Raw genomic sequence first — 27,279 nt, 5'->3', positions numbered from 1 at the left:
AAACAAACAAAGAGACAGATACATACCAACAGGTGGACCTGCTGGCACAACACATTTCTTTTCCACTCGTGAAGCAGGAGGCGCATTCTGGTTCTTAGCAAGATTTTCCTGTATTAATTCCTGTACCCGAGTTTCATTAATTTTTGGGAAAGGCAGAATATGAACTCGCAAGTGGGATCCTTCTGTTGGGCGTGGAACTTTCTGGAATGCCATATGAGGGTTAGGATTCTCCTGCAATACCAAACAGGTAAAATTAGTCAGAAGTTGAAATACCAATGGCAGATTGCCAGGCAGAGAGTGGGAGCTCAAAGGGACAAAAACTGAAATCAGACAGATGAGTGATTATATATACATTCAGATACATGCCATAAAAGAGTACCAGAATCTTCTTAGGGGATCTATCAGCAGCATCTGATAATATAGCTGATCACTCAAACTCCTTTTCTATGAATACTTTCTCCATGTGGTTTCTAGGTCTTCTTGCTACATCTTTGTCTATTTTTTTATCTGCCTAATCTCTTAACTATGTAAAAACACCAGGGCTCAGACTTCGGGCCTCTTTTCTATCTACACTTATTTCCTTGGGGACAACTTCCATTCTCAATATTTCAACCATAAAAACACCAACGATCCATAAATTCTTTCCTCCAACTGAGCTTTCTCCTGAACGCCATATACATATATTCAACTGCCTGCGCAGAGTATTTCCATTTGGATTTAAAATAACTTCTTGAGTCACCTGGGTGGCTCAGTCGGTTAAGCATCTGCCTTCGGCTCAGGTCATGATCTCATGGTTCGTGAGTTCAAGCCCCACATGGGGCTTTGCAATGACAGTGCAGAGCCTGCTTGGGATTCTCTCTCCCTCTCTCTCTGCCCTTCCCCTACTTGTGCTCTCTCCCTCTCTCTCTGAGTGAATAAACTTAAAAAATTAAAAAAAAAATAACTTCTTAAATAGACGTCCAAATGGCACAATTACTCTTCCCCTCCTCCAAATCTGCTTTCTATAGTCTTCTCCACTTCAGTAAATGGCATATTTATTTTTCCTCTCAGGTGAAATGCTTAGCTATCTGTAATCCCTTTCTCCAACACTCAATCATCCATTCCTCTGCAAATTTTTTGGAATTTGCCTTTCAAATATGTTCCTAATCTGACCATTTTTCAACAACCCTATGGTTCAAGGCAACATCTCTATATTACCACAGAACAACAGTCTCCTGACTGGTCTCTCTGCTTCCATCCTCATTCCCTCCCTCCCTCTATTCTTAATACTGCAGACAGAGTGATCTAGTTAAAAGTATGTCAAACTATCACCTCAATACTCTGTTCATTCAAGTAGCTCTTTATCTTATTCAGAGTAAAATCCAAAGTTCCTAAAATAATTTACAAGGCCCCACAAGATCTGGCTTTCCTATAGGACTGTGTCCTGCTACTGTTTTCCTTCATTCTGCTCTAGCTACCCAGGCCTTCTTGTTCCAGCCTCAAGGCCTTTGCAGTTAACTGTTACTTCTGCCTATCCCCCTACAATTTCAACAGCATCCTTTATTCCTTCCTGCATTTCTTTGCTCAAATGCTACCTTTCTTGCCCACCTTATCTAAAGTTATACCAATACACTCCTTATCCCTCTTATTATAGTTTCCTCTTTAGCACTTACCATCTTCTCACATATTATAAATTTTATTTAACTTGCTTATTGTCTACCCTTCTCTTACTAAAATGAAGCTCCATGAGGGCCAACATTTCAGCCAATCAGAAAATATTCTTTGCCCTCTGCTGTATACCTGTTGCATCTAGAAACTGCCTGGCACATAGCGGGCACCCTAAACTACTTCCCACTATTTCATAATAAGTGGGACACAATGTTGAACACATACTAGGATTGCAATAATTGAAGTAAATACATCAGCTAATATTTTCATAGATCCTTAGGGCTGGCATAAATTTTTATCTAGCCACCCAGTTAAGGAGGATTATATTTTTTTTTTTTTAATTTTTTTTTTTCAACGTTTTTTATTTATTTTTGGGACAGAGAGAGACAGAGCATGAACGGGGGAGGGGCAGAGAGAGAGGGAGACACAGAATCGGAAACAGGCTCCAGGCTCCGAGCCATCAGCCCAGAGCCTGACGCGGGGCTCGAACTCACGGACCGCGAGATCGTGACCTGGCTGAAGTCGGACGCTTAACCGACTGCGCCACCCAGGCGCCCCTAGGAGGATTATATTTCAAACACCACAGGTAGAATGGAATTCATCTTTTAATAACGTTCTCTAGGGAAAGATGTTTTACTGCCATTCTTAGACCAATTCTAGCATTTATTATCCTTTGCAACCAGAAAATTCCCTTTTCTTCTTGAACCTGTTATTTGTGTTGTAGATTAAGCTCAATACTACCCTATACTTTCTCCAGACAGTTAAAATGGATATCAGTCATCATCTACTAGAGCTACTCCCCACAATTCTTTATGGTTATATGGTCCAGACCCAGATAAAGAAAAGGTTCAGCCATGGCAGATGACATAGGTAGCATATCTCAGAAACACAATAATAATTAATACTCTTTTAAGTGTAAAAAAGCCCGAGTTCTAGTTTTTGTTCGACTCATGTGTGACGCTGGGAAAATAACTTTGCCTGAGGGACATCTTACAAGGTTCCTGAGAAGGTGAAATTAGTTATAAAATTTGTTCTTGCCAAAGTAACCCTTATATGCACTTTGTGTTTTCCCTTTGCATTGTTAGCAAAGGCAGAGGAAAATATATAAATAAATTCCTATGCCAAGTCTTCATGATCACCACTTTCTAAACTATATGCTGAAAAAATTGTTCTAAAATTATGCTTGGATTAACACCAACATCACTGGTCTATTGTTTCTGCAACTGTCCTTTTCAAAAGTAGTATGCTTGTTTTTCTTTAGTCACAATGACTAAATGCTTCTGTTCTTTAGTCACAATGTCTAAGATATCTTCTCAAAGTTACAAATATCAATTTTCTAAAACTCACTGGCAGATTTTTTTTTTCAGGCTGGAAAGGTAATTCATATGGATTTTGAGGTCAGAATCAGAATCATTTAAGTAGAGTCTTTATTACTTCTGTTTTTATTTATACTTATTTTCTTTATAATAAAATAAAAACTTAAAATATATTTTCCATGATATAAATAATATTCATTGTAACAAATTTTAAAACATGGAAAAATAGAATTAAAAAATACATCTTCTTAGTTATCTTTCCTAACTATATTTTATCTCTCTCTTACTATATATTCTTTTATCTTGTTCCAAAAATGACTTAAGGTCATTTAGAAAAATAAAGATACACATATTATTTCTACTTAAAATCCTGCAATGTATAAGTTCATCCTAAACCTTATATGGAAGAATAAAGATACAAAAATAGTCAAGGCAATTCTGAAGAAGATTAAGTGGAGAAGTCAAAGTTCCAAGATCTCAAAACTTACCTAAACCTATAATAATAAATCTAGTATGGCAACTGGTATTAGTGAAGGGTTAAAAAGGCTAATGGAATAAAGGCCCAGAAACAGGACTATGTATAAAAACGTGATAGAGACAGGTGACACTACGATTCACAGGGAATGGTTGGACAATTCAATGAGACAGGTAGTACAACAAAGTATTTTTAGTGCCTGGTCTCTGATGTCAGACCTTCTGGGTTAAATTCCAGCTTAGCCACTTATTGGTAGTGTGACCTGGTACGGTGTCAATTCACTCACCACTTGTGTTTTAGTTTCCTCACCTGTAATCTAGATAATAGTACAGTACCTACTTCATAAGGTTCTTGAGAGGACAAAAGGAGTTGTTATAGGAAAACTTTTAGTGCCTGTGTGCACTCACATGTACACACACATACACATTTTCCCAGAAAATATGAAAGCTGTTTTCTAAAAATTTAGAGTACATTCATGTAAAAAATATTTATTCACTGCATATTCTATAGCATGACACCATACCTCTAAAACTCAAACCATGTCTTTCTTCCACGAATCCCATCATATCACCAGCTACTTACATTTTAACAACAACAAAAATCATAGTCAATAAGAGTTAAAACAGAAATAACTTATTAAAGAAAAGATATTGCTATTAGTCATCAGTAGTGTTATTCTTCTCATAAGCAGTATGAAATATTATAAACCAAATCTATAGAATTAAGATTAAAAAGCATTTTTAGTCATTTTAAAACAAAGTTCAAAGATGAGGCTATCCTGCAGTTGTATAGACATTATACTTAAAATTCATATTATGGGATAAAGTTACAAAATTATAACATATTCAATTGTGTTCAGAAGATGCAAAAAAGGCTCATGCCTGTGAATCAAAGTGCTTGTTTTTTCTGGATGTTGTGTCTGTATACTGCTGCCCTCTAACGGGCACTGTGGTAAATATAAAGAAATACATTTGCTACTTTACACCCAATTTGGTCACATAATGGCTTTCAAGAAGACAGAAGAAATGAGAGGAAATTTCAGGCTCACTGAACTCTGCATATTCTTAGAAACATCTGCTCTTACTTGGAACTTCAGCTGCATTTGGACTGTTCCCTTGAAGATTACTGAGCTCATTAAAAACCGCAGCCTAATTTTGTTGTTGAATATCCTTGTGGAAACAAGGAAATTCATTATTTTCAATAGAAGAAAGAAGCTGCCAAATTTTCATCTTTGATTGCAGAGAAATGCAAATATAAATTAATAACCAAGAATTCAGGCCACTAAACACTATGGTGAACATGGTAACAATTTTGTTCAAGGCAGCCAAGATGAACTGCCCACAAAAGCCAGCAAAATGCACTATTGTTTAGAGGGAATTTTAAAATTAGATAATGGTTTTCAAGAAATGGGCTCTGTAATCCTGCTTTGAGAATGTATGATAGTAATGGGAGGTACAATGATTTTCTCAGACTTGAAAAAATGACACACATACCATCTGGTCTGGAAACATGGATTTTTCTTTTTTTTTTTTTTTGGCAAGCAAAATGAGAATATGCCTAGGGCTTATGGAAAACAAGGCTGAGAATGCACTTCGAATAAAAGCAAAGCAAGCAAAATAAAACAAAAAGCCCAAACCCTACTGGAAATACAAAGTAGGCAACATTGAGGAAAACAATTTCTTCCTACACGTTGGTCTCAGCAGTGAATGACAAATCGATGTGACCTTGTTGGTGGCTACCAAGTTTCCCATATTTAATAATTATTTAATGTGCACCAATTATTATAGAGCCACGTGGGAGAGCAAGTTACACAAAACCTTCCAAACACAGCTGAAATCAATACTATCACTGGACTAAGTCATTAAACACTGACAAAATATAACTGGACTTTTTAGGGTTGCCTAGTTGTGCATACAATATTGATGAAAGGAAACATTCTCAACTTTCCATCCTTACAGGACTTTCAATGATCACCCAGATGAATTAAAGCTGCATCCTTAACACAAATAAGTTTGGTGTATGACTTTAATACCTAATATGCTGATTCCCCTAATCCAGGGTTTCTGTACCATGGCAATTTTAACATTTTGAGCTAGATATTTCTTTGTTTGGATGGGGAAGTAGTGGGTGTCTTGTAAATTTGTAAATTGTAAGATGTTTAGAAGCATCCCTAGCATCTGCCTACCAGATGCCACTAGGACACCCTCCTCAGCTGTGACAAACAGAAATGCCTCCAGATGTTGCCAAATTTCTGGAAGGGAGGGGTTACCCCTGCTGAGAACCACTGCTCTAATTCATAATTCTAGATGGAAGTTTCATATTCTAAGACAAGTACTCTTTTCACAAGTGCCAAGAGAGGACGCATCAACTAGGTAAGAGACCCATACTTTCGCTCACCTGCTGACATGCAAATTAAAACTATAAGATACCACCACAAACCTATGAGAATGGCTAAAAACAAAATAAGACCAAACAAACAAATAAACCTGAGGATACAAATGTTGGTAAAGATGCAGAACAAATGTAACTCATATATATCTGGTGGGAATGCAAAATGGTATAGACTTTTGGGAAAATAGTCTGGCAGTTTATTATAAAGTTTACATTTTGTTACCATATATCCCAGCATCCTACTTCTAAATATTTACCCAAGAGAAGTGAAAATTTATGTTCACACAAAACCTGTGCAAATGTTCTAGTGGTTTTGTTCATAATTGCCACAATTGCCCTTCAGTTGGTTAATAGATAAACAGAAGTGTGAGGTATCCATGCAATGGAATACTACTCAACAATGAAAAGGAATAAACAACTGATCTATGCAGCATAAAGGAATCTGAAATGCAGTATGCTAAGTGAAAGAAACCAAATTCAAAAAGCTACATACTGACATTACAGAAAAGGCAAAAACTAAAGAGACAGAAAACAGATCAGTTATTAAGAGTTTGAGGTGGTACAAGGAAGTGATTATAACAAGGAAAGGAATTTAGGGGGGTTGTCAAAAATGTTCTATGTCCTTATTGTAGTGGTGATGGATTATACAGCTTCATTCATTTGTTAATATCTACAGTACATTTTGATGTTTTTTTTTTAATATTTATTTTTGAGACAGAGCATGAGCAGGGGAGGGGCAGAGAGAGAGGGAGACACAGAATCTGAAGCAGGCTCCAGGCTCTGAGCTGTCAGCACAGAGCCCAATGCAGAGCTTGAACTCACGGACTGTGAGATCATGGCCTGAGCCGAAGTTGGATGCTTAACCGACTGAGCCACCCAGGGGCCCCTAGAGTACATTTTAAAAAAGGTACATATTACTACATGTAAATTATCTCACAGTAAACGTGACTTAAAAATGAACAAATAGATCAGATAAGATAAGGGAGAAGTCTGATTTTTATGCTTTGGGGATCTCATTTCATCACAATAATCTAAGTAAGCTGTTTATGTTTTGACTTTTTAAGACTAAAGATGATCACAGTATTTTACATCCTTCCTATAACAACAACAAAATCCTTTTATTCACAGTTGGCAAAGAGATAATAACATCAGTGTAGATTAAATTTGCATGGTAGTGAAATTAACTTTATGTGGAAATGTAAAGGGTATAGACTTTATGTGATTTATAATGGATATTCCTGTATTTGGACTTTGTTCTCCCATTAGGATTTTAAAACCTATTCACTGCAATGCTAGGCAATGAAACATCCATGAGGCACAAATAGAAATCTCATATTATTCTATAAGAAGGTCCAAGTCTTCTCATTTTTCCTTTAACTTTTAAGAAAACTATCAAACAAATTACACAGTCTAGCAAATATTTATATACCATTGCAGATGCAAAACAAATTAGAAAAACTGCACTATGTAAAACAGTAAAATACATATCCAACTGATTCCTTGGTGCCTTGGAATGGAGGTTTTCTAAATTTCTTGTCTTGGCCTATCTTAATATTCTCATTTTGTGTACAGTCAGTGGTCCTTTGTTAGTATATATGAGAATCACAGAGATAGAGCCAGTAAGTAGATAAATGTGCTGTCATATAGACATGGAAGATTCTGAAAGCCAAAGTGAGCAGACCCAGATCCAGTATTATCAATTGGGAATGGAAAGAAAAGCTGTATAGTGAATGGCCATAATCTTCATGGTATAAACCTTGCCAATGCTTACACAATTTGTCTCTAATGGAGTTATTCCCTTCCTTCTCCTTCATGTCTCCTTCCCATTCCTGTCCTCTACCTAAGTCACCAAATTATTTCCTTAATTAAGAAGCTCCAGAAAGTTAAAAGAGCACCCAAACACTGTTACAATCCATCCTACTCACGTCTCCTCATATTCTCACACACCAAAAAGCAATACAAGGGAGTAGTGAGAAGAAACAGAAATTGAGGTTCGTTTTTGAGGTACTTCAAAGGGAAATGAAGCAGAGAGAGTAGGCACACATACCAGACTTCACTGCAACAAAGTATTTACAAACATCTAAGTGGAATCACCAGGTCTCAATTCTAACCCAATAATAAGGAAACAGTCAAATTATATGGTTGGTTCTTGCTGACCAAAAGGGAATTTAGAATGTGATAAAAAAAAAAAAAACAAAAACAAAAACTGACTAGTTAAAAATAGAACCATCTGGATTATTTTCCTTGCATTGAGACCATCCTTCCTCCCTCCCCTCAACTTCCTGCATGACCCAAGAAAGTAACTTTACCATCATACTCTGCCTTTTAACTTTGTAACATATTTACTTCAGGAATGTTGGGACCATGTGGAGTTTAGAATCTTACAACTAGACAGAATCTCAGAAAGTCTGAGGACAATCCATGGGGATATTCTGAAATTCTCACTCATCACGTAGATATATCCTCTTTCGAAGGATACTATGGGAATCATGTACCTAGAAAATGCCTGGTGCTAGCAGATGCTTAATAAATACATACTGAAAGAATGGAATGGATCAAATTAAATGGAATAGGATTAGATTGGGGGAGAAAAGCTCAATAAGGGCTCAAGAAATGCAGAGTACATTTGAAGGGTGATTTCCATCTCTGACCTAGTCATACAAGTCCCTCATGATCACTTTAAAAGTACTGTTTTTAAAGGATAGGTGTTGATGTGGGGGAACAAAAGCAAAAAGAAAACAATTAAATTTCCTTACTACTAACAGCCCATTGACAAGTTCTTGAAACAGGCAGAGTGACCTTCCTCTAGGAACTCAGCTGCCTAATGCTGACGCTTTGCTAAGGGCAAAAGGCAATCTTAGCCTGACCCCTCAGGATCCTGTGAGTCTACCTCAAACATATAGAAATTCCTTTGGAAGCTTCCTTTATCTCTATCCACCAAGATGTATATTGGGAATCATACTCGAAGCATAAGGCCTACTGATACACATCTGAAAGGTCTCATGACTGAGTTTTTACTAAACAGTAATACATGACATTTTCTTAACAATAGCTAGCCCCCAACAGGGTCCTGGAAACCTTGTTTTCAAAATTCCTTGGAGGCTTGTGCTATCCCTAACCCCCTCCCAACCTAAAAGTATATAATCAGTCACCTGTCACAACCTCAGTGCAGCTCTTTCTGTCCATGGGTCCTATTGTTCCCGTGCTTTAATAAAAACACCTTTTTGCACAAAAGACGTTTCAAGAATTCTTTCTTGGCCCTTGGCTCTGCACCCCACCACCCAAACCACATCAGCCGTTGTCTGTGTTTTCCATTTACCTTTAATAATGTATAAAAATTAGCTGCTTGTGCCCACCCTGCACTGGTCCCTCGCAGACTGGGAGTGCTCCAGGATGGGGAGTACTGGTGCTGGGGCCTTACCCCCAGGGCGGCAGTGGGCAGGAGCCTGCAGCTGGAGCACTGGGAAAGATTTGGAGCACAAAAGGACAGATTTCCTCTCTTGCGGGAATAAGACGCCCTACTGGACACCCATGCCTCAGTGTGTTTACTCAAAAAAAAAAAAAAAAAAAAAAAAAAAAAAAGATGGTTTCATCACCCAGCAGGCAGAAATCACCATCTCTGCATTGGTCAAGAACATGGATGCCAACATGGATACTGTCTACAAGGATATGGTCACCTAGATGCAGCAGATCACTGTTCAGCAAAATAATGTCCCATACTTCTAATGTGAAAAAAGATATGATTATTTTGGAGAACAGTGAGTTTTCAGCCCTCAGAGCAGAATATGAGAAAATAAACCTTGAACTACATTGGTTAAAACAACCAAGTAACAGATGAAGTGATCAAAGTCTGAACAGATAACCAAATTAGGCTTCGTTCCAGAAAAGAGCAGAGTGAAAGAAATGTGTTCGCTGAAATGAAAGGAAGCTGCTGGAAATGAGGACAGAGATGGTGACACTGCATGCCCAGCAAGATAGAGCTGTCACCAAGACAGGCAGGAAGATAGACACTGAGGTCACCAGCCTCAAAACCATGCTGGACATCGCAGAAGCTTGGTAACATTAAATATTTAGCAGGGTCTGGATTTACCTAATAGTAGCTCTGGGATTTTATTGCCTGTGGATATAATAAAGTGTCTATTTTAAGAGAAAAAAAAGAATGTATAATTATTACTTATTTTATTGCAGTTTTCAGTCTTGTGTCAGCTTAGTACAAGCTATGTATCATAAAATTTAAGTTCTAGGATGGCAAGAAGGGAAATTACTTTGTTTTTGCATCAAAGTGACTTGGCACACTCCCTTACATATACACTGTGTACTCAGTCATGTAATAGAGACAAACCTGTGTCAGAACCCCAGCTCTGGTCACTTACAGGCTACAAAATTCTGCAGTTCTGGAATAGTCTTGTAAAGATCTAAGAAATAAACATTCAATTATTCAAGGGATCAGTTCCAAAATCTCAAACACTGATTTCCATTTGATGTTTTGCTATTTTTTGAAATCCATCAATAAATCACTCCTAGTAGCCAAGAAAAAAGACTTTCTACCTTTGGTTTCCCACATATCAACAACTGCCCTATTTATCTCACAGGGTCATTTCCAAGATCAAATGAGAAAGTATGTTAAAGTGCTTTAAAATGACAAAGTATAAAGTCAGTCATTGAAAATATTACTATCTTTCAAGTTGGAGATAAGCCAGTCTAATGGAAGGAAAGAAAATAGGCTTAGGGATTGGATAATTGAAAGTTTCCGAATTTAAAATCTGGATTCAATCACTTAATAGCCATATGATCCTGAGCCAATGATCCTCAGTAAAATGGGGATAATGACACCTATCTTAATATTGTTGTTATGAAGATTAGAGACGATGTATGTAAAGTGCTTAATCCCATGTCTGGTACATTGTGTTAAGCATTCAATATTTATTATTATTACAGTCAATCAATAGAAATTTCTCATGTGGTTATGCTCTATATTAGTTCTACACAGCCATCATAAATGGTGAACACCAGCACAGAACACACATTTTTCTTCTGACAGAATTCTTTTTTTTTTTTTTTAATTTTAGCATACTAACCAAGAAATAGATTTAGTATACTGGACACAGTTATATGTGGAGTTTAGGGTATTAGTCAAAGGGATAAATTTTAAAATAACTTCAGAAACAAAATTAATAAATAATTGAATAACATGAAACAAAGAAACACAATTTAGCATTCTTGTTTTTATCCAATTGGGTCTCAGATTTCAAATGGGTGTGACAAAGCACTGACTAATGACCCACTGTCCAAAAACACCCATCTATTCAAGTAATTAAGTTAAACAATACTAGGATACCGATCACAAATCCTTCTTCACTGTATTTCCTGAAAAATATTATCTTCCCTCAACTCTCCCCTGGAAGACCATACTTCCCGTTTACTTTCCTTTTCTTAGTAAAAGGATTCAACTCTGCAAGGCTTCACAGGTAGGAAGAATGACTAGCAATCATTAGCCAAAATCCATTTTTCTGCATGCATGTAATGACACTGTCATCTTAGGATCTCTTTTGTTTTGGTATCCAGGCGATTACTTCACACTTTATCACATCCCACTCTTTAGAATTTACTGCATTTCTTCTATACACAGGGAATATTTCCACCCTTGAGTTTCTGTGCTCACTTGACAATTTGGTTTCTTCCTTTCAGCTTTTCACTCCCTGTCTGCTCAAAACAATACTACTCAATTTTCCTGATCCAGATGACAATCACTGGACCACACTAAGCAGAGCACATTGGTCAATTCTAGTTCTGGTCTCCAATGAGTTTAATCTTCATGTCTTAAGAATGCACAATATGCTCTTAAGAAGACAGGGACCTAAATGAAAATCCAATGAGGGCACATAGCAAATTGGGAAACTGTGACTAAGGTGTTTTCATAATATAGTTGATTAACAGGAAAATCACTTTGAAAAATGAGGTCTGTTTTGATGCACATATCTTATAACTTATAATCCTAAAGGTTTTAAGTCAGAGCAAAAAGATTATTACTAGAAAGATGTAGTTTCTTTAAACAAAATAATGACATACTTTTAAAATTAATGACTGTCTAAATAAATATACTTACTTACATTTTTGAACAGTTGCTCGGCAAGTTCTCTGACATGCTTTATTATCTTCACTGGGTTATTTTCTTCAACCTTAATTCGCTCTACTTCAAAAGCTACCAACTTGGAAAAAGAATCAAATGGCAAAACATCAACTCCAAAAATGCTAAATTAGAAAACAGTATGATAATTTCATACAATTTGCAAACCAAAAAGCATCTAAAACATACGCTACTATTAAAACAAAATATTTTACATTTTACAGCATTTCACCTCTATTCTAAAGTTACAGAGTTGATTGAGTCCTTGGATGGTCTGGTGGTCTCTCCCTGATTATGCAGGGCCTTATTTCTTCTTGGGGAAGAAACTGAGAGAGACCCACTCATTCTCCAGGCCTCATTCATAAAATGCTCTCAGAGAATTTCAGACAGTTAGGAAGTCTCCAACATTTCCCTAGCTTACAAAACATGAACCAAATGTTCAAGTCAGGTCACTCAGACTTTAGTTCTAGCTCGGCTGACAGTGATTTGGAACAAGTCACTAAAACTCCCTGAGCTTCAGTCTCTTCATCTCTAAAATCAGATGAAAAAACAAAATGATCTGTGGACTCCTTCTAGTTCTTACAATATAGAACTCTAATCCACTTCCCCATGAAACTAATTTACTGGGAGAACTGTGTTTTAAAAAAATTTTTTTTAATGTTTATTTTATTTTTGAGACAGAGGGAGACACAGCATGGATGGGGGAGGGTCAGAGAGAGAGGGAGACACAGAATCTGAAGCAGGCTCCAGGCTCTAAGCTGTCAGCACAGAGCCCAACGCAGGCCTCGAACTCACAGACCATGAGATCATGACCTGAGCCGAAGTCAGAAGCTCAACCGACTGAGCCACCCAGGTGCCCTAAGAGAACTGTGTGAATATATCTACTTGCGAGTGGAGAAAAGAGTACAAAAAGGAAAAAAATTGGAAGAATGATAAATAGATGAATGATTTTTTTAAAAAGGGTATAAGATTTTTCCTTCTAGAAACTAACAGATTCACTGGAACAGACAACATATAAAACTCTGTTCTAGGCCGGGATTCAGAAAGATTGTCAAACAAAGGCAAACATTCCTTTCCTTCTAACAGGCCTATTTGATTGGAGTGTGGGGACCAGACAACACACAATGCAGGCTGTCTCTCAAAGACTCATTAAGTCTTGGGTATGGTAGGCTACCCTGGGTTCAATGAAAACAAGGATCCCTTTCCTAGGAGCAAATGCTATTTTCCTTTGAAAGCACATTCAAGCAAATGAAATGGCCCAAGAAGGGTGGAAGGAGGGGGATGCTTGGGTGGCTCAGTCAGTTGAGTGTCCGACTCTTGATTTCTGCTCTGGTCATGATCCCAGGATTGTGGGCTCAAGTCCCACGTTGGGCTTCATGCTGAGCATGGAGCCTGTTTAGAGTCTCTCTCTCTCATTCTCTCTCTCTCTCTCTTTTTCTCTCTCCCCCTGCCTCTTTCCCCTGCTTACACAGCTCTCTCTAAAAACAAACAAACAAACAAACAAATAAACAAACAACAACAAAACAGGGGTAAGGAGAAATTACTTAGATCTGGTATCTCATTCCTTCTAGGCCTTTGACTGAAATATACATAAGAACAACTGGTTTTCAAGTAACAACATCAATTAGACACTAAAAATTGTAACTGTAGGCAGAACACAGAACTGGATGACCACTCAGGGGAGATTCAGTAGGAATCAGTCCTTGCCTTACCATTATTTCCAATGTATATAAAGGTGTATAATAAAAGGTAAGTTGCCATATAAAGTTAGAGACCTAAAATAAAGCTTAATGCAGACTAAGTGGCTCTCAAAGTCACTTATTCTAGGAAAGTTTGGAGGAGGTGGTGAGATAAGAGCAGAGTATGAGAAATGGGAGGTCATGATTAGATTGAAAAGTAGAGGGAGGATACTCTAGGCAAGGGAAGGATTTACAAAAACAGTGAGAGGCTGTGGCAAGCAAGTTTTCTGCAAGTAATCAATCTGACTTACTAGCTGTGATAATGCTGCCAGAAGGAGTTACTAAGAGAATTAGATAGAAAAAAAAAAAGGGAATATATAAACTGATGTAACTATTCAAAATGCTTCAGAGATTAATAAAATATGGGGACTAGAAAGGATCTTAGAGAGCATCTAATTTAACTCCATAAAACATTATGTATAGATTACTTAATTCAGGATCTGACAGCTGCTATACATTAGTATTAGATAGTCAATGATCCATCATATTAAATGTTGGTATTAGGGAATCAGTGATTAGTAACTGATTAGAAAGAATTGCTCACCACAGGGCAATCTCTCCTAAGTCTTCATATGCTTTGTGTTATTAACTGAAGTATTTGGTGAAGGTCTCCATACTCAGAACTATAACATGTGCCTCTTCTTTCATTCTTATCTGTGATTACTTAACTATCTTTACAGAAAATAAAAGATCGCTCTCTGAACTGAGAATCTTTAACAACTTGAGTCCTATCTTCTCTATACACAATAAAATGACCTGTGGCAAAATATAATCACTATTACTATTCTCCACTATCTTGGGTGCCAGGAGTGTTTTCCTTTTATAGACTTCAAGGAACCTCTAGATTTATTGGTTCCAATACAGTGTTCTTTTAGAAAATGAAATGGGAATAATATTCATTGTTCTATCCACCAGAATGAGCTGCTATAAATGTAGCTAAATGATAAATGGAAAATGTACTAAAATAAATCAAACTAACACAAAATAGCATCCTTATTTTGAGTCACATTTGTCTTAGTTTTCCCTTTATAAGGCCAATTCCTTGAAGACACAGACAAAATCTGTCTTCCATACATTTAAGATCTCCTACAGGAGACAGACAAATGTTGATTATTGATTAATAAGAATGCCATTAAGCCAAGCTATAGTTCTATGACACTAATAGACTAAATGTAACTGTAGTTTGAAATCACATATCTATGTATTAAACTTAGACTTTCATCTCTATGAAACTGATAAAGGAATCACTGTATTATTGCCTTTAAAAATAAGTTTTTGGGGTGCCGGGGTGGCTCAGTCATTTAAGCATCTGACTCTTGATCCAGGCTCAAGCCATCTGCCCTTCCCCCGCTTGTGTTTTTAATTTCTCTCTCAAAATAAATACACAAACTTATAAAATAAGAGTTCTATTTATATAACCACTGTTACTTTTTCAAAAATACTTTAATGAACTATTTACATTCATGTGTTCAAGATGTTTATGTACTTCTGTAACATCCTATATTTTTCTAATTCTCCAGTCCACATTATAAACACCAAGATTTAATAAGCATAATAATAAATAACATTTGGATTATTTGGTATTTAATTTATAATATATTTAGGATTTTGATTAAAACACTTGTCCACTTTTAACTACTGGTCCAATTTTGTCTGTAAATATGCATTCATTTGATAAGAACTATACCTCATCAAAGAGATCACAGGATCTATAGGGTGGACCTCTTTCTGAAACAAAACCTGCAAATGCCATTCCATTGAGCACTTTAGTGAGGAAATCATTCTCAACCAAACCACGCTGCCCCAAGAAAGCTGTCTGTAAAGAAAGAAAAATTGAAATGACTATCTTATCACTTAGTAATAGATGAATTGTCAAAACAAAAATAGAAAGATCAACACCTGAATAAGTATCTTTATGTATAAATGTGTTATAAGATACATTCTCTCAAAAAGGGCTTTTGATACTAGAAATACTACATGTATTGGAAAAAATAAAAATGGGTCTGTCTATAAAGCAGGAGGAGAAACAAAAAATTAACACTCAATTTTAAAAGAAAAACCAATTTAAAATTAACAAACTCTAAAGACACACATGTCAGTTCCATAGCGTTATTAAAAATTACCATAAAATCACACAAAGCAGAGATTGAAGAATGACCTTTGTTTAACAAACTAAGGTCAAAATACAAGGCTAGAAAAAGACAACCAAGTTGTTTCATTAAATGAGAGGCTACATTTCAGACAGATACAGCATTTTGGTACTGTATCATCTTACCTTGTGAAAATGTATTACCGGTTCTGCATGAATTCTTATAAGTTGTAGGCATGATCTATATCCTTGGAAAAGTTGTGCAAATAATCTAAGAAAAACTGCACGTACTTCTTTATCCTGAAAATATAAGAAGAAACAAGTTAGGTAACTGAACTTTCTTTAAAAAAATGCAATATCACAAAGACAAAAAGTTGAAAAGAATCTGAGAGGTTATTTAATAAATCTGTCTGTGCTTCCTACACATAAGTCTTATTTGTGGCAGCCCTGAGTGGTGGGCACCTAGCCCATTCCATTGTTGAACAGAGTAGGCTATTAAATAGTTCTTTTTACAAGTGAACCAAACAAAGCTTGCCTCCTAGTGTATCCAATTTTCCTCTTGGAAAAAAGTCACAAAGTCTAACCCTTTCACCATGTTAGAGAAGGACATATTTCCCAAGTCATTTGATTTTTACATCCATCAAAAGAATTACAGTCACAAATATAAAAGAAAATAATCTCAAAAGACTATATTTTAAAAGCTTATGAAATTCTTCCAAAGTCTATCCAATTTATAAAAATCTATTCCTATATTAATAAGGTATGACTTAAAAATATGTTTTGATAATTCAGGTTTTAATAAAATCATAGTTTTAGAACTATAATGAAACTTACAGATTTATTTGGTCAACCCTTTATTTAATGGATGAGGAAATGCTAAAGAATGCTTAAGTAACTTATCAAAGGTGTCTAGTTCTATAAGGCTTCTTCTTGGCCATAAAGCTCAACTCTAAGAAATGCAATGGGCAAAATTTAAAAGGACACTGTATTATATACTAACTTTTCCATGGCTTCTAATCGAAACTATTTTCATCCACTCACTCTTCAAACTTGATTCTCTCATTGTCAACAATATGTGTATCCATTTTATATAAGCTTCCCCCTTTTATCTTTGCCTGACCCTTTGGATTTGATACTTGGCATAGTTTTCCAAGTCATAACCTATGTTCTGATTTTTTATCCCACACTTACTCTTGCCTCCTCAGGGCAACAGTCTCAACTCTACTCCTTCCAGGTCAATGTGCCACCCTGTGGCTCCTCAGAGAGCAAGTCACAAGATCAGTCAGTGACAGTTCTAATTCAGTACACTTTTTACAAGGCTGTCCATCTGACTCTCACTATATTCAGCTTCTTTAACAGCCATACAAATAAAAGTACAGCTCTGTTTAAAAGGATCAAATTTAAATATTAAATTTCTTACCAGCATTTTTGAATGGGATAAAGCTGTTCGTGGAGGGGGAAAAGCATGATCTGCTACTTCCAAATCTGGGTGTAGAATCTAAAGCAAAGAAATTTGATTATATACAAAATCTTAATACCAGTAAAAGCTATTAATTAACCTACTTGGAGCATTAAGATGAAAAAGTATCAGTACATGAATTACAATATATTTCCCTCTATGAAACACAATGCAATTAGCTGAGGCAGCTCTGCATGTACTATTGTGGAAAGATCTCTAAGATAAAATATTTGATGAAGAAACATATTCTAAAAAAACACACACAAGTAGGGTCTCATTTATTTGAAAAGAAAACAAACCTTAAACTGTATATACACACACACTGATTAAATATACAAAATGAAAATGTAAAGTTCTGAAAGAATATATACTAAACTATAAAATATTAGTTACCTCTGGGAAGGGAACAGACTAGGGCAGAGTGATTTGTCTATATAGTTGAAAATGTTAAGCAAGCATCTGTTTTTAGGTTTATTAATGTACTTAAAATTAATTAATTAACTGAAATACTGAGGGGAAAGTGAATAGCTGATGAACCTCACAGCTGAGAGGGGGTAAAAATATAATGCAATGTGCAAGTACTACAAATATATGTAGAAAAATATATGAAACATAAAGTACAATTAATTCAATCTAGAGAAAGCTAAAAAAAAGGGTAATATTTGAGTTAGGCTTCAAAGAAAAACAGGTTGGGGGAGCAGGTAGGTAAGAAAGATCTATGAAGGACTTAACACAGAGAAAAAGATGAAATTGCATTAGTAGGCAGCAAATTTTTGTCTTTACAGAATCATTTCCAAATACTCAGGTTTTGGTAGTATACTTATAATTGATGGCAAGACCCATAAAAATACTTAAAAATGACGCTGAAATATTGACAATATTTATAACCAATAACCCAATCATTAATGCAGTATAATAATACAGTATAATTCATGTCTAGAAAATCATCCATGGTCATTACTCAGTTCAACTGTGTTGCCCTTTGATCACAGTTATTTACTAACCAAATGAAGCTCATATTCTTGTGTGTCAAAGCTCCCACTCAGTTAATCAAATGTGATTTTTTTGGTTCTAGCTTGACAGTACACTGTGTTCTCATGTCTTATCTATGGTACTACAGTGTACCACCCAATCCACCACTGTGCTTGACAACCACAAAAGCAGGTATACACAGCTTTATCAAAAACAAGTTTTACTCACTGATCAAATTTGGTGGCACAGGTGTTGCAGGTTAAGGTATATCAGTGTGCAGCAGAATTTCTATCAGGAGCCATTGACTTAAGAACTAAAATGTTAATATTTGTTCATTTTGGTACTTCACCCCTGAATAACTATTAATATTATTATTAAGTAATCATATATAAGATTTAGAAACTTAATTATGATTTCTAGAAACATTAAACTTCTTTTCAATCACTCAAATACTACCTTCTCATCATCTGCTCTATCCATATACATATACCACCAATGTACTTAGTACTTTTCTTTCAATTGTCTTTAAATCGACTCACCTATTGAAATCTAGTATTTTATTGGATGATATCATCTATGAAAACATAGGTTTTATATGCTATTTTTAATACACATTATCATAAATACATAACTATTAAAATAACAAAGGTTGCCACATATGATCCCAAATCATATCCATCCTTGACTTTGGTAAACAGTCATTTAGGCATCCTGTGCATACAACATTCTCCTGCAGAGACAGACCAGGAAACAGGCCTAGAGACGGAACGTGATTTGCTCAATAGTATCAAGTGGTAAGATGCAGACTGGACTCTAAGTCTCCAGAGTCTTGCACTAGTACTCTTATTACTCTATCACATCTTGTATTCTAGATTACACTAGGAAATGTCAGTCTTCTCTAAATGTTCACATCTCACACATACCACTTAACAATATAAGGAGTAATACAAATTTGAAAATATTCTAAGAATAAAATACTTCCTGGTAATCCTAGACTTCTGAGTTCCTATTTAAGGGAAATTTTATTTTAAACAGCTCAGATTGGAATATTATTCAAGAATATGAAGGCCTTAGTTCTAGTAATGGCTTGAAAGTAATGAAGAATTTCTAAGTTACAATTTTCTGATGATGAGTAAATTGGCACCTAAAATTTTGTTGGTAAAATAAAATGCCATGCTTTAAAAAATCAACTAAGGGGTGCCTGGCTAGTTTAGTCCGTAGAGCACACGACTCTTGAGCTCAGGATCATTGGTTCAGGCCCCCTGTGCAGCATGGAGTTTACTTTAAAAAAGTTGAAAACAAAATCAACTAAAGTAAAATAATTACAAAAACATAAATGTGTCGGTGAGAAACACCAAAGCTACAAGACTTATTAAAACTTGATTCCAAAGAATGCTGGATATTTAATCTATCAATAAGTTACATTTTTCTGTAGTAACTTGAAAATATTGGCAGGACAATATCACATTGTTTTGCAAGTAGCACATCTATCAAAGGAATGGGATGTCAATAAGGAGGCTGAAGGAAAAAGAAGAAGTGCTATCTTCCAATTAGGGGCATTAGGGAAATCAGGGATTCTGAGGCAGAGTCTGGTCTTATTTTCACAGGTGTGTTGGTGTGTTTCCAATACCTAACACAGTATTCAGTATATACTAACTACTAAATAAATATGCCGAGTGAAACAGTGAATGTAAAACAAATAAATAGTCAGGATTTAAAGTATATTCTTCAAAAAATATCCAGTAAAGAATTCTATTCTAAATATTCTGAGGATATATTCATGTTTTAAGAACACACAACTCTTTTTAAAGTAATTACACTGCTAATGATATCTAATTCCAATGATCTGAGTTTACATTTACATCAAAAGAAAATTACTGTTAAAAATGTCATACCAAAGAAAGAGCTGCTTGAGTCTGATGTAGAAGTGGTTCCGGGAGGGAAGAGAGATGAATACATTCAGGAATTTTAATAGTGCCTCCATCCAAATCTGCTATGATTACATCTAGCTAAAGGAGATAAAAATTAGTCAATAATTAATAAAATGTATTTGTTGTTAAGGAAATTAATTTGGCCTTCATTAATTCAAAATAAGAAGAACCAGGTGTAGAAGAGACTCTTCGTTGTCCATAGGAACAGAATGTTGGGTTCATGACTTCCCAGCTACCATGTATTTCTTAGCTTCCTTTGAAATTAGGTGTGGCATGTGACTAAGTTTCTGATGATGGAATGTGAGAAGTGATGTGTACACTTCAGGCATTCAAAAGAGGGGGTGTAAGGCTCTCCTATGCTCTTCTTTTCCTTCCTATGGCTGAAACTATGAACTGGTTAACAACCCAACCTTGAATATTCAGATTATGACAATGCTGAGGGGATTTTTGGTGTACAAACAAGAGGGAAAGAAGCTTAGAATGTGAATGAGTTCATGGAATAAGCTGGTCTGGCATAATGGAATACCACTAGGGACTGCTGCATAAGTGTTAAGTAAAATTCCATTTTGTTTTAACCACTGTATTTTGGATGCTTTGGTATAGTAGTTTAGCCATATCCTAAATAATACAGTACTCATTACAAGAGTTAACAAACAAAACAATTGGTATACACCAAAATGGTACCATTTGGGTGCTTCAGAAAGAAACTGATTTTTACATTTTACAACAGTCTATTTTAAAATAACTTACATAAAAATGTAATAGAGAAACCAGCCAATACTGTTGAAGTTCTTATGCTGACAAGAGGCTTAAAATTCATCCTAATTTATACGTTAAAAGTTAATAAATTTATTTTTGGAAATACTTGGCTTGTCCTACCTCCAGAAACTGTTTATATTTAGTGGGAAAAAATGACCTCAACCAGATCAGTATGCTTCTAGTTAGTACTAAGTAGGTTTTACTGATTATGTTTATTGATTTACACATATTTTCATATGCTGATATCACAGCAAAATAGGAACTAGATACCAACATATAAAGAAAGGAAAAGTAATTAATATACGAATGAGGGTCCCGTTTATAATTACAGTGTTGACTAGTACTTTGTCAGTTTTAATGACACCTATACTTTGACTACAATTGTAACTATATGTAAGTACCAACAGAGTTTGCATCTTTGTTGGCATTTAAAACTAAAAAAAAAGTAGGATTACAAAATCTTAAGAAGCTATGGATCATAGATATCATATAGCCCAACCTTTCAGTAAAGATATTTTTCTTAAACTCCCTGAAGTGTCATGGAATTTGTTCTTTGCACTCCACTTACTGTGCTTGAGCATACATTCCTCACGTAAGGCACCCCATTTTTCATCATTGGTCAGCTCTCATAGTTGAAAACTTTTATACTAAGGAGAAATTTCTTTTTATATCCACTATACCCATTGATTCTACTTCAGCCTTTTAGAGCTACAAAAAGTGAACTTTCCTACAACAGCCATTTAAATATTTATATTTAGCTATCAAACAGAACCAGGATATTACCTGAGAAAATTTAAGGGTCTCATAGGATATGGTTTCTATACTCTGACAATCCTGGATGTTCCTCTCCGAAGCACATTATTTTCTTATAATCCCTCTTAAATAAGTTCAGTACAGAGAAGTAAACACAATATTCCAGCACTGGCTTAAATATACAGTATTCCTTTTCTTCTTTGCTATTTCTTTTCATATGGCATTAAGAATAGAATAATTTGGTGGAGCTCATACACAACTTGTATTCCACTAAAAGCCTTCACTCTTTTGCAAATACTTTTTGCTTTTTAGCTACTAGCCATTCAGCATTAACCCAGACCTCATTTCAAAATATGAATATATTAAAGCACTCATGACAAAGTATAAGTAAAATACTAATTAATGGATTATTTTATCTCCCTTTCTCATATATAGGATGAAGAATACAGAAGATAAAATTAGTATGCCAAAAAAGGGGCATTTTAAATATGAATAAATTCATTTTGTAGATCTTCCATACTTGCTATGAAAAAAAACTAATATTTATATTTTTCAGTGATGCTTTTTCTTCCAGCCAATCTTTTCTATTGGGAATGTAAGAGATCTGAAAATAGTAATCAGGTGAAATGTTATAGGATTCAAATAAATATGATAAGCTTTTAGTCTCATTAACTGGCAATTTAAAGATGAATACTTACAAGTTCATGGATATCAGTTTTAAAGATAGAATGTACTCCAATAATGAAAGGTGTTGGGGAACTTAGAACTTCTAGTAGCTGAGCCGGGAGAATGGGAATATAAGGATAACTGGAAATAATAAAAGAATATGTGAGATATATTTGTTTTTCTGTAATATGAACGTTTTTTCTTTTATCTTTATGCAGTATGAGTTTTAGATTACCTACATTATCATTAATATTCTCATGGTTATTAACATTAAATTTTTAAAAAGAAAGATTTAAAAAAATTTTCATGTAAAAGAGATGATCAGGTATAACAAGATATAAAGTAAACAGAACCCAGGACAGCTTCCTTATCCCTTATCCCTCTGAGGTAAGCAGTCTTTTTAGGTTTATTCATCTTGCTTGAAAACATTTTTCCTTACATAAAAATCTGACATCAGGAGGTAACAGTGACTCCCTTATGGGCTCTCCCCCTCAATAATGATGATGATTTGTCTAAACAAAACAATCATTCAAATTCCATTTTTTGTATTTGATGTTTGAATTCAATCAGAATGGCAAAGTGCAAAAATTAAGGCATAGAATGCTCTCTTATCTAGAGGTTAAGAAAGTCACATAATAAAAAAAAAAAAGAAAGAAAGAAAATTTTTTTAAATAAAATATGGAGGCAGTCTAAATTTTTTTCTAGTTTGTATGACTTAAGATCCTAAGTGTTATGAGTATCAAATTGATAAAGAGTATATTAGAATAAAATATTTTATTCATAACACTATCAAGCATCACTGTTTAGATTGTTTTGGTTTTTACTTTTTACTATGGAAAGTTTTAACATGTCCCCCAGAAAATAAAGAGGAAAAAAGGACAATGAAACCCCATGTATCCAATCCAGATTTGACAATTACCAATGCATGGTTACATGTATGTTTCTACCCATTTTCATTCTCTCCCCTACTGTATTATTTGAAGCAACTCCCAGACATCATATCATTTATACATAAATACTTTAGTAGATATCTAAAAAAAGGTAAGGTATCTTTTTAAATATACATAATACCATTATAACTCCTAAAAATTAATAAGTCTTTAATATCAAATAACCAGAACTAACTTAAGACTTTTATCACCAATTGTATTTAGAGAGAATTAAATGTTGCTGACAATACTATGCAAGTTATTTTTTCCACTAAATTAATCAACACTCAGTAATGAACAACTTGGAAATTTTCCAAATTCTAGGTTAGATTTCCATCAGAATCATGTGTACAGTGTAACTTTGTAAAATATGCCCTTGTGGTTCAAAACTATTGATTGTGCTATGACATTTCAACTAATCATCAATAAGTAATGCAGAATTCAGGAATAAATTAAAGTACCAAGTAGAAAACCTCACCTATATTTAAGAGGAAACATTAAAGATTCCAGGGCTCTGCAAGCATCACTAAGTCTCTGGAAACTTGCAGAATGGAAGAGAACCTTATTTTCTGTGAGAACTGCACAGAAGAGGCTGAGGACATTTTGAATTCCTGAAAACACAAGAGCAAATGCTTACCAAATGCATTTAATTTTATATGTGATGCCAACAAACAGACTAAGAATGACATGGAATGAAAAAGCCAATATTTTTTAAAGCTCTAAAGAAAACTATTTGGTTAAACTATAAACTCCATACAATCTATGGGTATTTGTTTTCCCAAACTTTCATTTTGTCTTTATTCTTCAAATCAGTGTAACACTCAGTGAACATATCAGTTGTTTGGAAATACACTATTACCTTCTTTTCAACTTCATCTCCAAGGACTGTACTTAAATCCCTGTTTTAGATTCTGGCAATGTTAAATAACTTTTTTCCCCTTTAAAGTCAATTTGTCTGATGTTAATATAACCACACCAGCTTTGTTGTTGAAATTTTCCTGGTATGTCTTTTTCCATCTCTTCATTTCAACCTTTCTCTACTTCTTGTAAATATAGTTGGCATTAAAAAAAAATCCATTCTGACAACTTGTGTCTTTTAAAGAGATCATTTAATTGACTTATATTTACTGCAATTATTTCTATATATACATATAATATCTTATTCAATACTTTTTATTTGTTCTACCTTTTTTACCATTTCTAAATGATTAATAGAAATGGACCTTCTTTTATCCCCTTATAAGTTCCCAGAATTTATAAGCCCTATTTTTTCTAGTGACAATGCTAGAAAATACAGCCTCAAACATACCAAATTGAAGTTAAAAAACTACATCATTTCTTATTTTCTTTTTTATTAACAAATCATCCTTAAATTATCAGTTGAACCTTAATTACATGGACCCACTAAATCAAGAGTTACCATTAGTTTTCTAAGGTAAAATACTTCCTCTATCTCCCTTTACTACAGCTTGTCCCTTCACATGAGGCATGCATATATCTTCTTAGCCCATTATTAACTGCCCATTATCCTCTTTTATCACTCCCAGCTTATCCCATATGATACACCTGAACTTATAGTTCCATTTTTAATTATATCTCATTTTGACTAATGTAAAAGTTTCATAACTAGTTTCTCTAATCCAGTCCTTATTCATTTCAGATCTATTCTCCAGCATGATGGACATAAAATACAAATCTGATTATGTCACTTTCATGCCTCAATCTCTTTGGTATCTTCCCATCCTTTTGGGTAGTGATTTTCAAGTATACTCTGTTCCACAGAAGCAATTTATTAAGAGAAGCTTTGCTTCAGTTTTATATATTAATCTCTGTGAACCTCAGTTGGTAAAATGAGGATAATTTCAAAACCTATCTTATAGGGTTGCTATGAAGAAGAAATGAGATAATACATAGAGTTCTCAGCATGGCACCATGGTAAATAATATATATAGATATATTAGCTGAAATTATGATTATTGTTGCAATTATTATTGTAATTATTATAGTTGTTACCATTAATTTCCTTTGAAGTTAGGATTCCGATGCTAAAACTGTTTGAAGACACCTGACGTACCAGACTAGGTCTGAGCTCCATGCCAAATTGTCTTTATGGTCTTACTTCCAGATTTCCAACCCAGCTGCTGCCTCCCACCCTTGTGTGATCAATATTAAACTAACCTAGCTCTCAGAACACTTCTTTCAGTTTGATATCTCTGCTTCTTATATTCATGTTCTTTTTTTTATGTTTATTTATTCTTGAGAGAAAGAGAGAGAGAGAGAGTACAAAGGGGAGGGGCATAGAGAAAGGGAGATAGAGGATCTGAAGCAGGCTCTGTGAGGGCTCAAGCTCACAAACCATGAGATCATAACCTGAGCTGACGTTGGACGCTTAACCCACTGAGCCACCCAGGCGCCCCTGTTCACGCTCTTTTTGCCCCTTCATTAAAATGCGAGTCCCTCATTGGTGCAGCCGCTCTGGAAAGCAGTGTGGAGGTTCCTCAGAAAATTAAAAATAGACCTACCCTATGACCCAGCAATAGCACTGCTAGGAATTTATCCAAGGGATACAGGAGTACTGATGCATAGGGGCACCTGTACCCCAATGTTTATAGCGGCACTCTCAACAATAGCCAAATTATGGAAAGAGCCTAAATGTCCATCAACTGATGAATGGATAAAGAAATTGTGGTTTATATACACAATGGAATACTACGTGGCAATGAGAAAAAATGAAATATGGCCTTTTGTAGCAACATGGATGGAACTGGAGAGTGTGATGCTAAGTGAAATAAGCCATACAGAGAAAGACAGATACCATATGGTTTCACTCTTATGTGGATCCTGAGAAACATAACAGAAACCCATGGGGGAGGGGAAGGAAAAAAAAAAAAAAAGAGGTTAGAGTGGGAGAGAGCCAAAGCATTAGAGACTGTTAAAAACTGAGAACAAACTGAGGGTTGATGGGGGGTGGGAGGGAGGGCAGGGTGGGTGATGGGTATTGAGGAGGGCACCTTTTGGGATGAGCACTGGGTGTTGTATGGAAACCAATTTGACAGTAAATTTCATATATTAAAAAAAAAAAAAATGCGAGTCCCTCAAAGATAATACTGGGCCTCATACATTGCTATACCCCTCCTGCCAAGAACTGACTATATAGCAGGCACTCAAAAATGTTTCACTGAACTGACAAGCTCTCTGAATGGTGACAGGAGTCACTATAAAAAGATGTTAAAACTTTCATTAGAAGATATCAGAGAATATCTTTATAAATTCAGATAGGGAAAGTGTAAAATACACGTCATAAATTAAACGATTGATAAATTCAATAATTTTAAATTGAAAATTTCTGTCAAAAAATAACAAAAAATGAGGACAAGTCTCAGATGGAGAAAAATTACATAGGAAGTATATAAATGTGAAAAAATGTTGCCAAAAAATATGTTGCCCTTGCTGGAGGAAACAAATCCAAAAATACAGCTAAGACCAATTTCAAAGAACTTACTGCCTAATTTTTCTTCTAGGAATTTTATGGTTTCTAGTTTTACGTTTAAGTCTTTAAACTATTTGAGCTTTCTCTTTGTATGTGGTATAAGAAAGTGGTTCAGTTTCATTTTTTTGGCATGCAGTTGTCCAGTTTTACCAATATAATTTATTGAAAAGACTGTCTTTTCCCCATTGTATATTCTTGCCTCCTTTTTTGTAGATTAACTGACCATATAAGCATGCGTTTATTTCTGGACTCGAGTCTATTACATTGATCTACATGTTTCTGTGTCAATACCATACTATTTTGATTGCTATAGCTTTGTAGTATAGTTTGAAATCAGAAAGTGTGATACCTCCAGTTTTGTTCTTTCTCAATACTGCTTTGCCCCCAATAATGTTCTTTAGAACTGTTTTCTCTACACTCATAATTTGATCTGGAATCAGATATTCCAATTAGTTGTTGCGTTTCTTTAGTCTCATTCAATATGGAACATTATCACAATATTAACAAGTTGTTTTTTTTTTTTTTACTGAGGTAGA

At 35.0% G+C, this 27,279-nt stretch overlaps 1 protein-coding gene across 5 annotated transcripts in view; it reads right to left on the bottom strand.

Annotated features, from left to right (window-relative positions):
• SBF2 (SET binding factor 2) overlaps positions 1 to 27,279 on the bottom strand; it is a 479,282-nt gene that overhangs the window by 190,891 nt on the left and 261,112 nt on the right. For all 5 annotated transcript variants that reach the window (XM_053899995.1, XM_019456278.2, XM_019456281.2 and 2 more), the window contains 8 exons: positions 23,732 to 23,864; positions 22,357 to 22,465; positions 20,111 to 20,224; positions 17,205 to 17,282; positions 15,971 to 16,084; positions 15,383 to 15,511; positions 11,940 to 12,038; positions 27 to 231 (listed from right to left, as the gene is read on the bottom strand). In XM_053899995.1, coding sequence (XP_053755970.1) covers positions 27 to 231; positions 11,940 to 12,038; positions 15,383 to 15,511; positions 15,971 to 16,084; positions 17,205 to 17,282; positions 20,111 to 20,224; positions 22,357 to 22,465; positions 23,732 to 23,864 — 981 coding nt within the window. The remainder of the gene's footprint in view (positions 1 to 26; positions 232 to 11,939; positions 12,039 to 15,382; positions 15,512 to 15,970; positions 16,085 to 17,204; positions 17,283 to 20,110; positions 20,225 to 22,356; positions 22,466 to 23,731; positions 23,865 to 27,279) is intronic.

The sequence above is a fragment of the Panthera pardus genome, unplaced genomic scaffold (assembly GCF_024362965.1).
Source record: "Panthera pardus isolate Hobbes unplaced genomic scaffold, ASM2436296v1 HiC_scaffold_12, whole genome shotgun sequence".
NCBI lineage: Eukaryota > Metazoa > Chordata > Mammalia > Carnivora > Felidae > Panthera > Panthera pardus.
The sequence above is the reverse complement of the archived record's forward strand: the minus strand, read 5'-3'. Positions and strand labels throughout refer to the sequence as shown.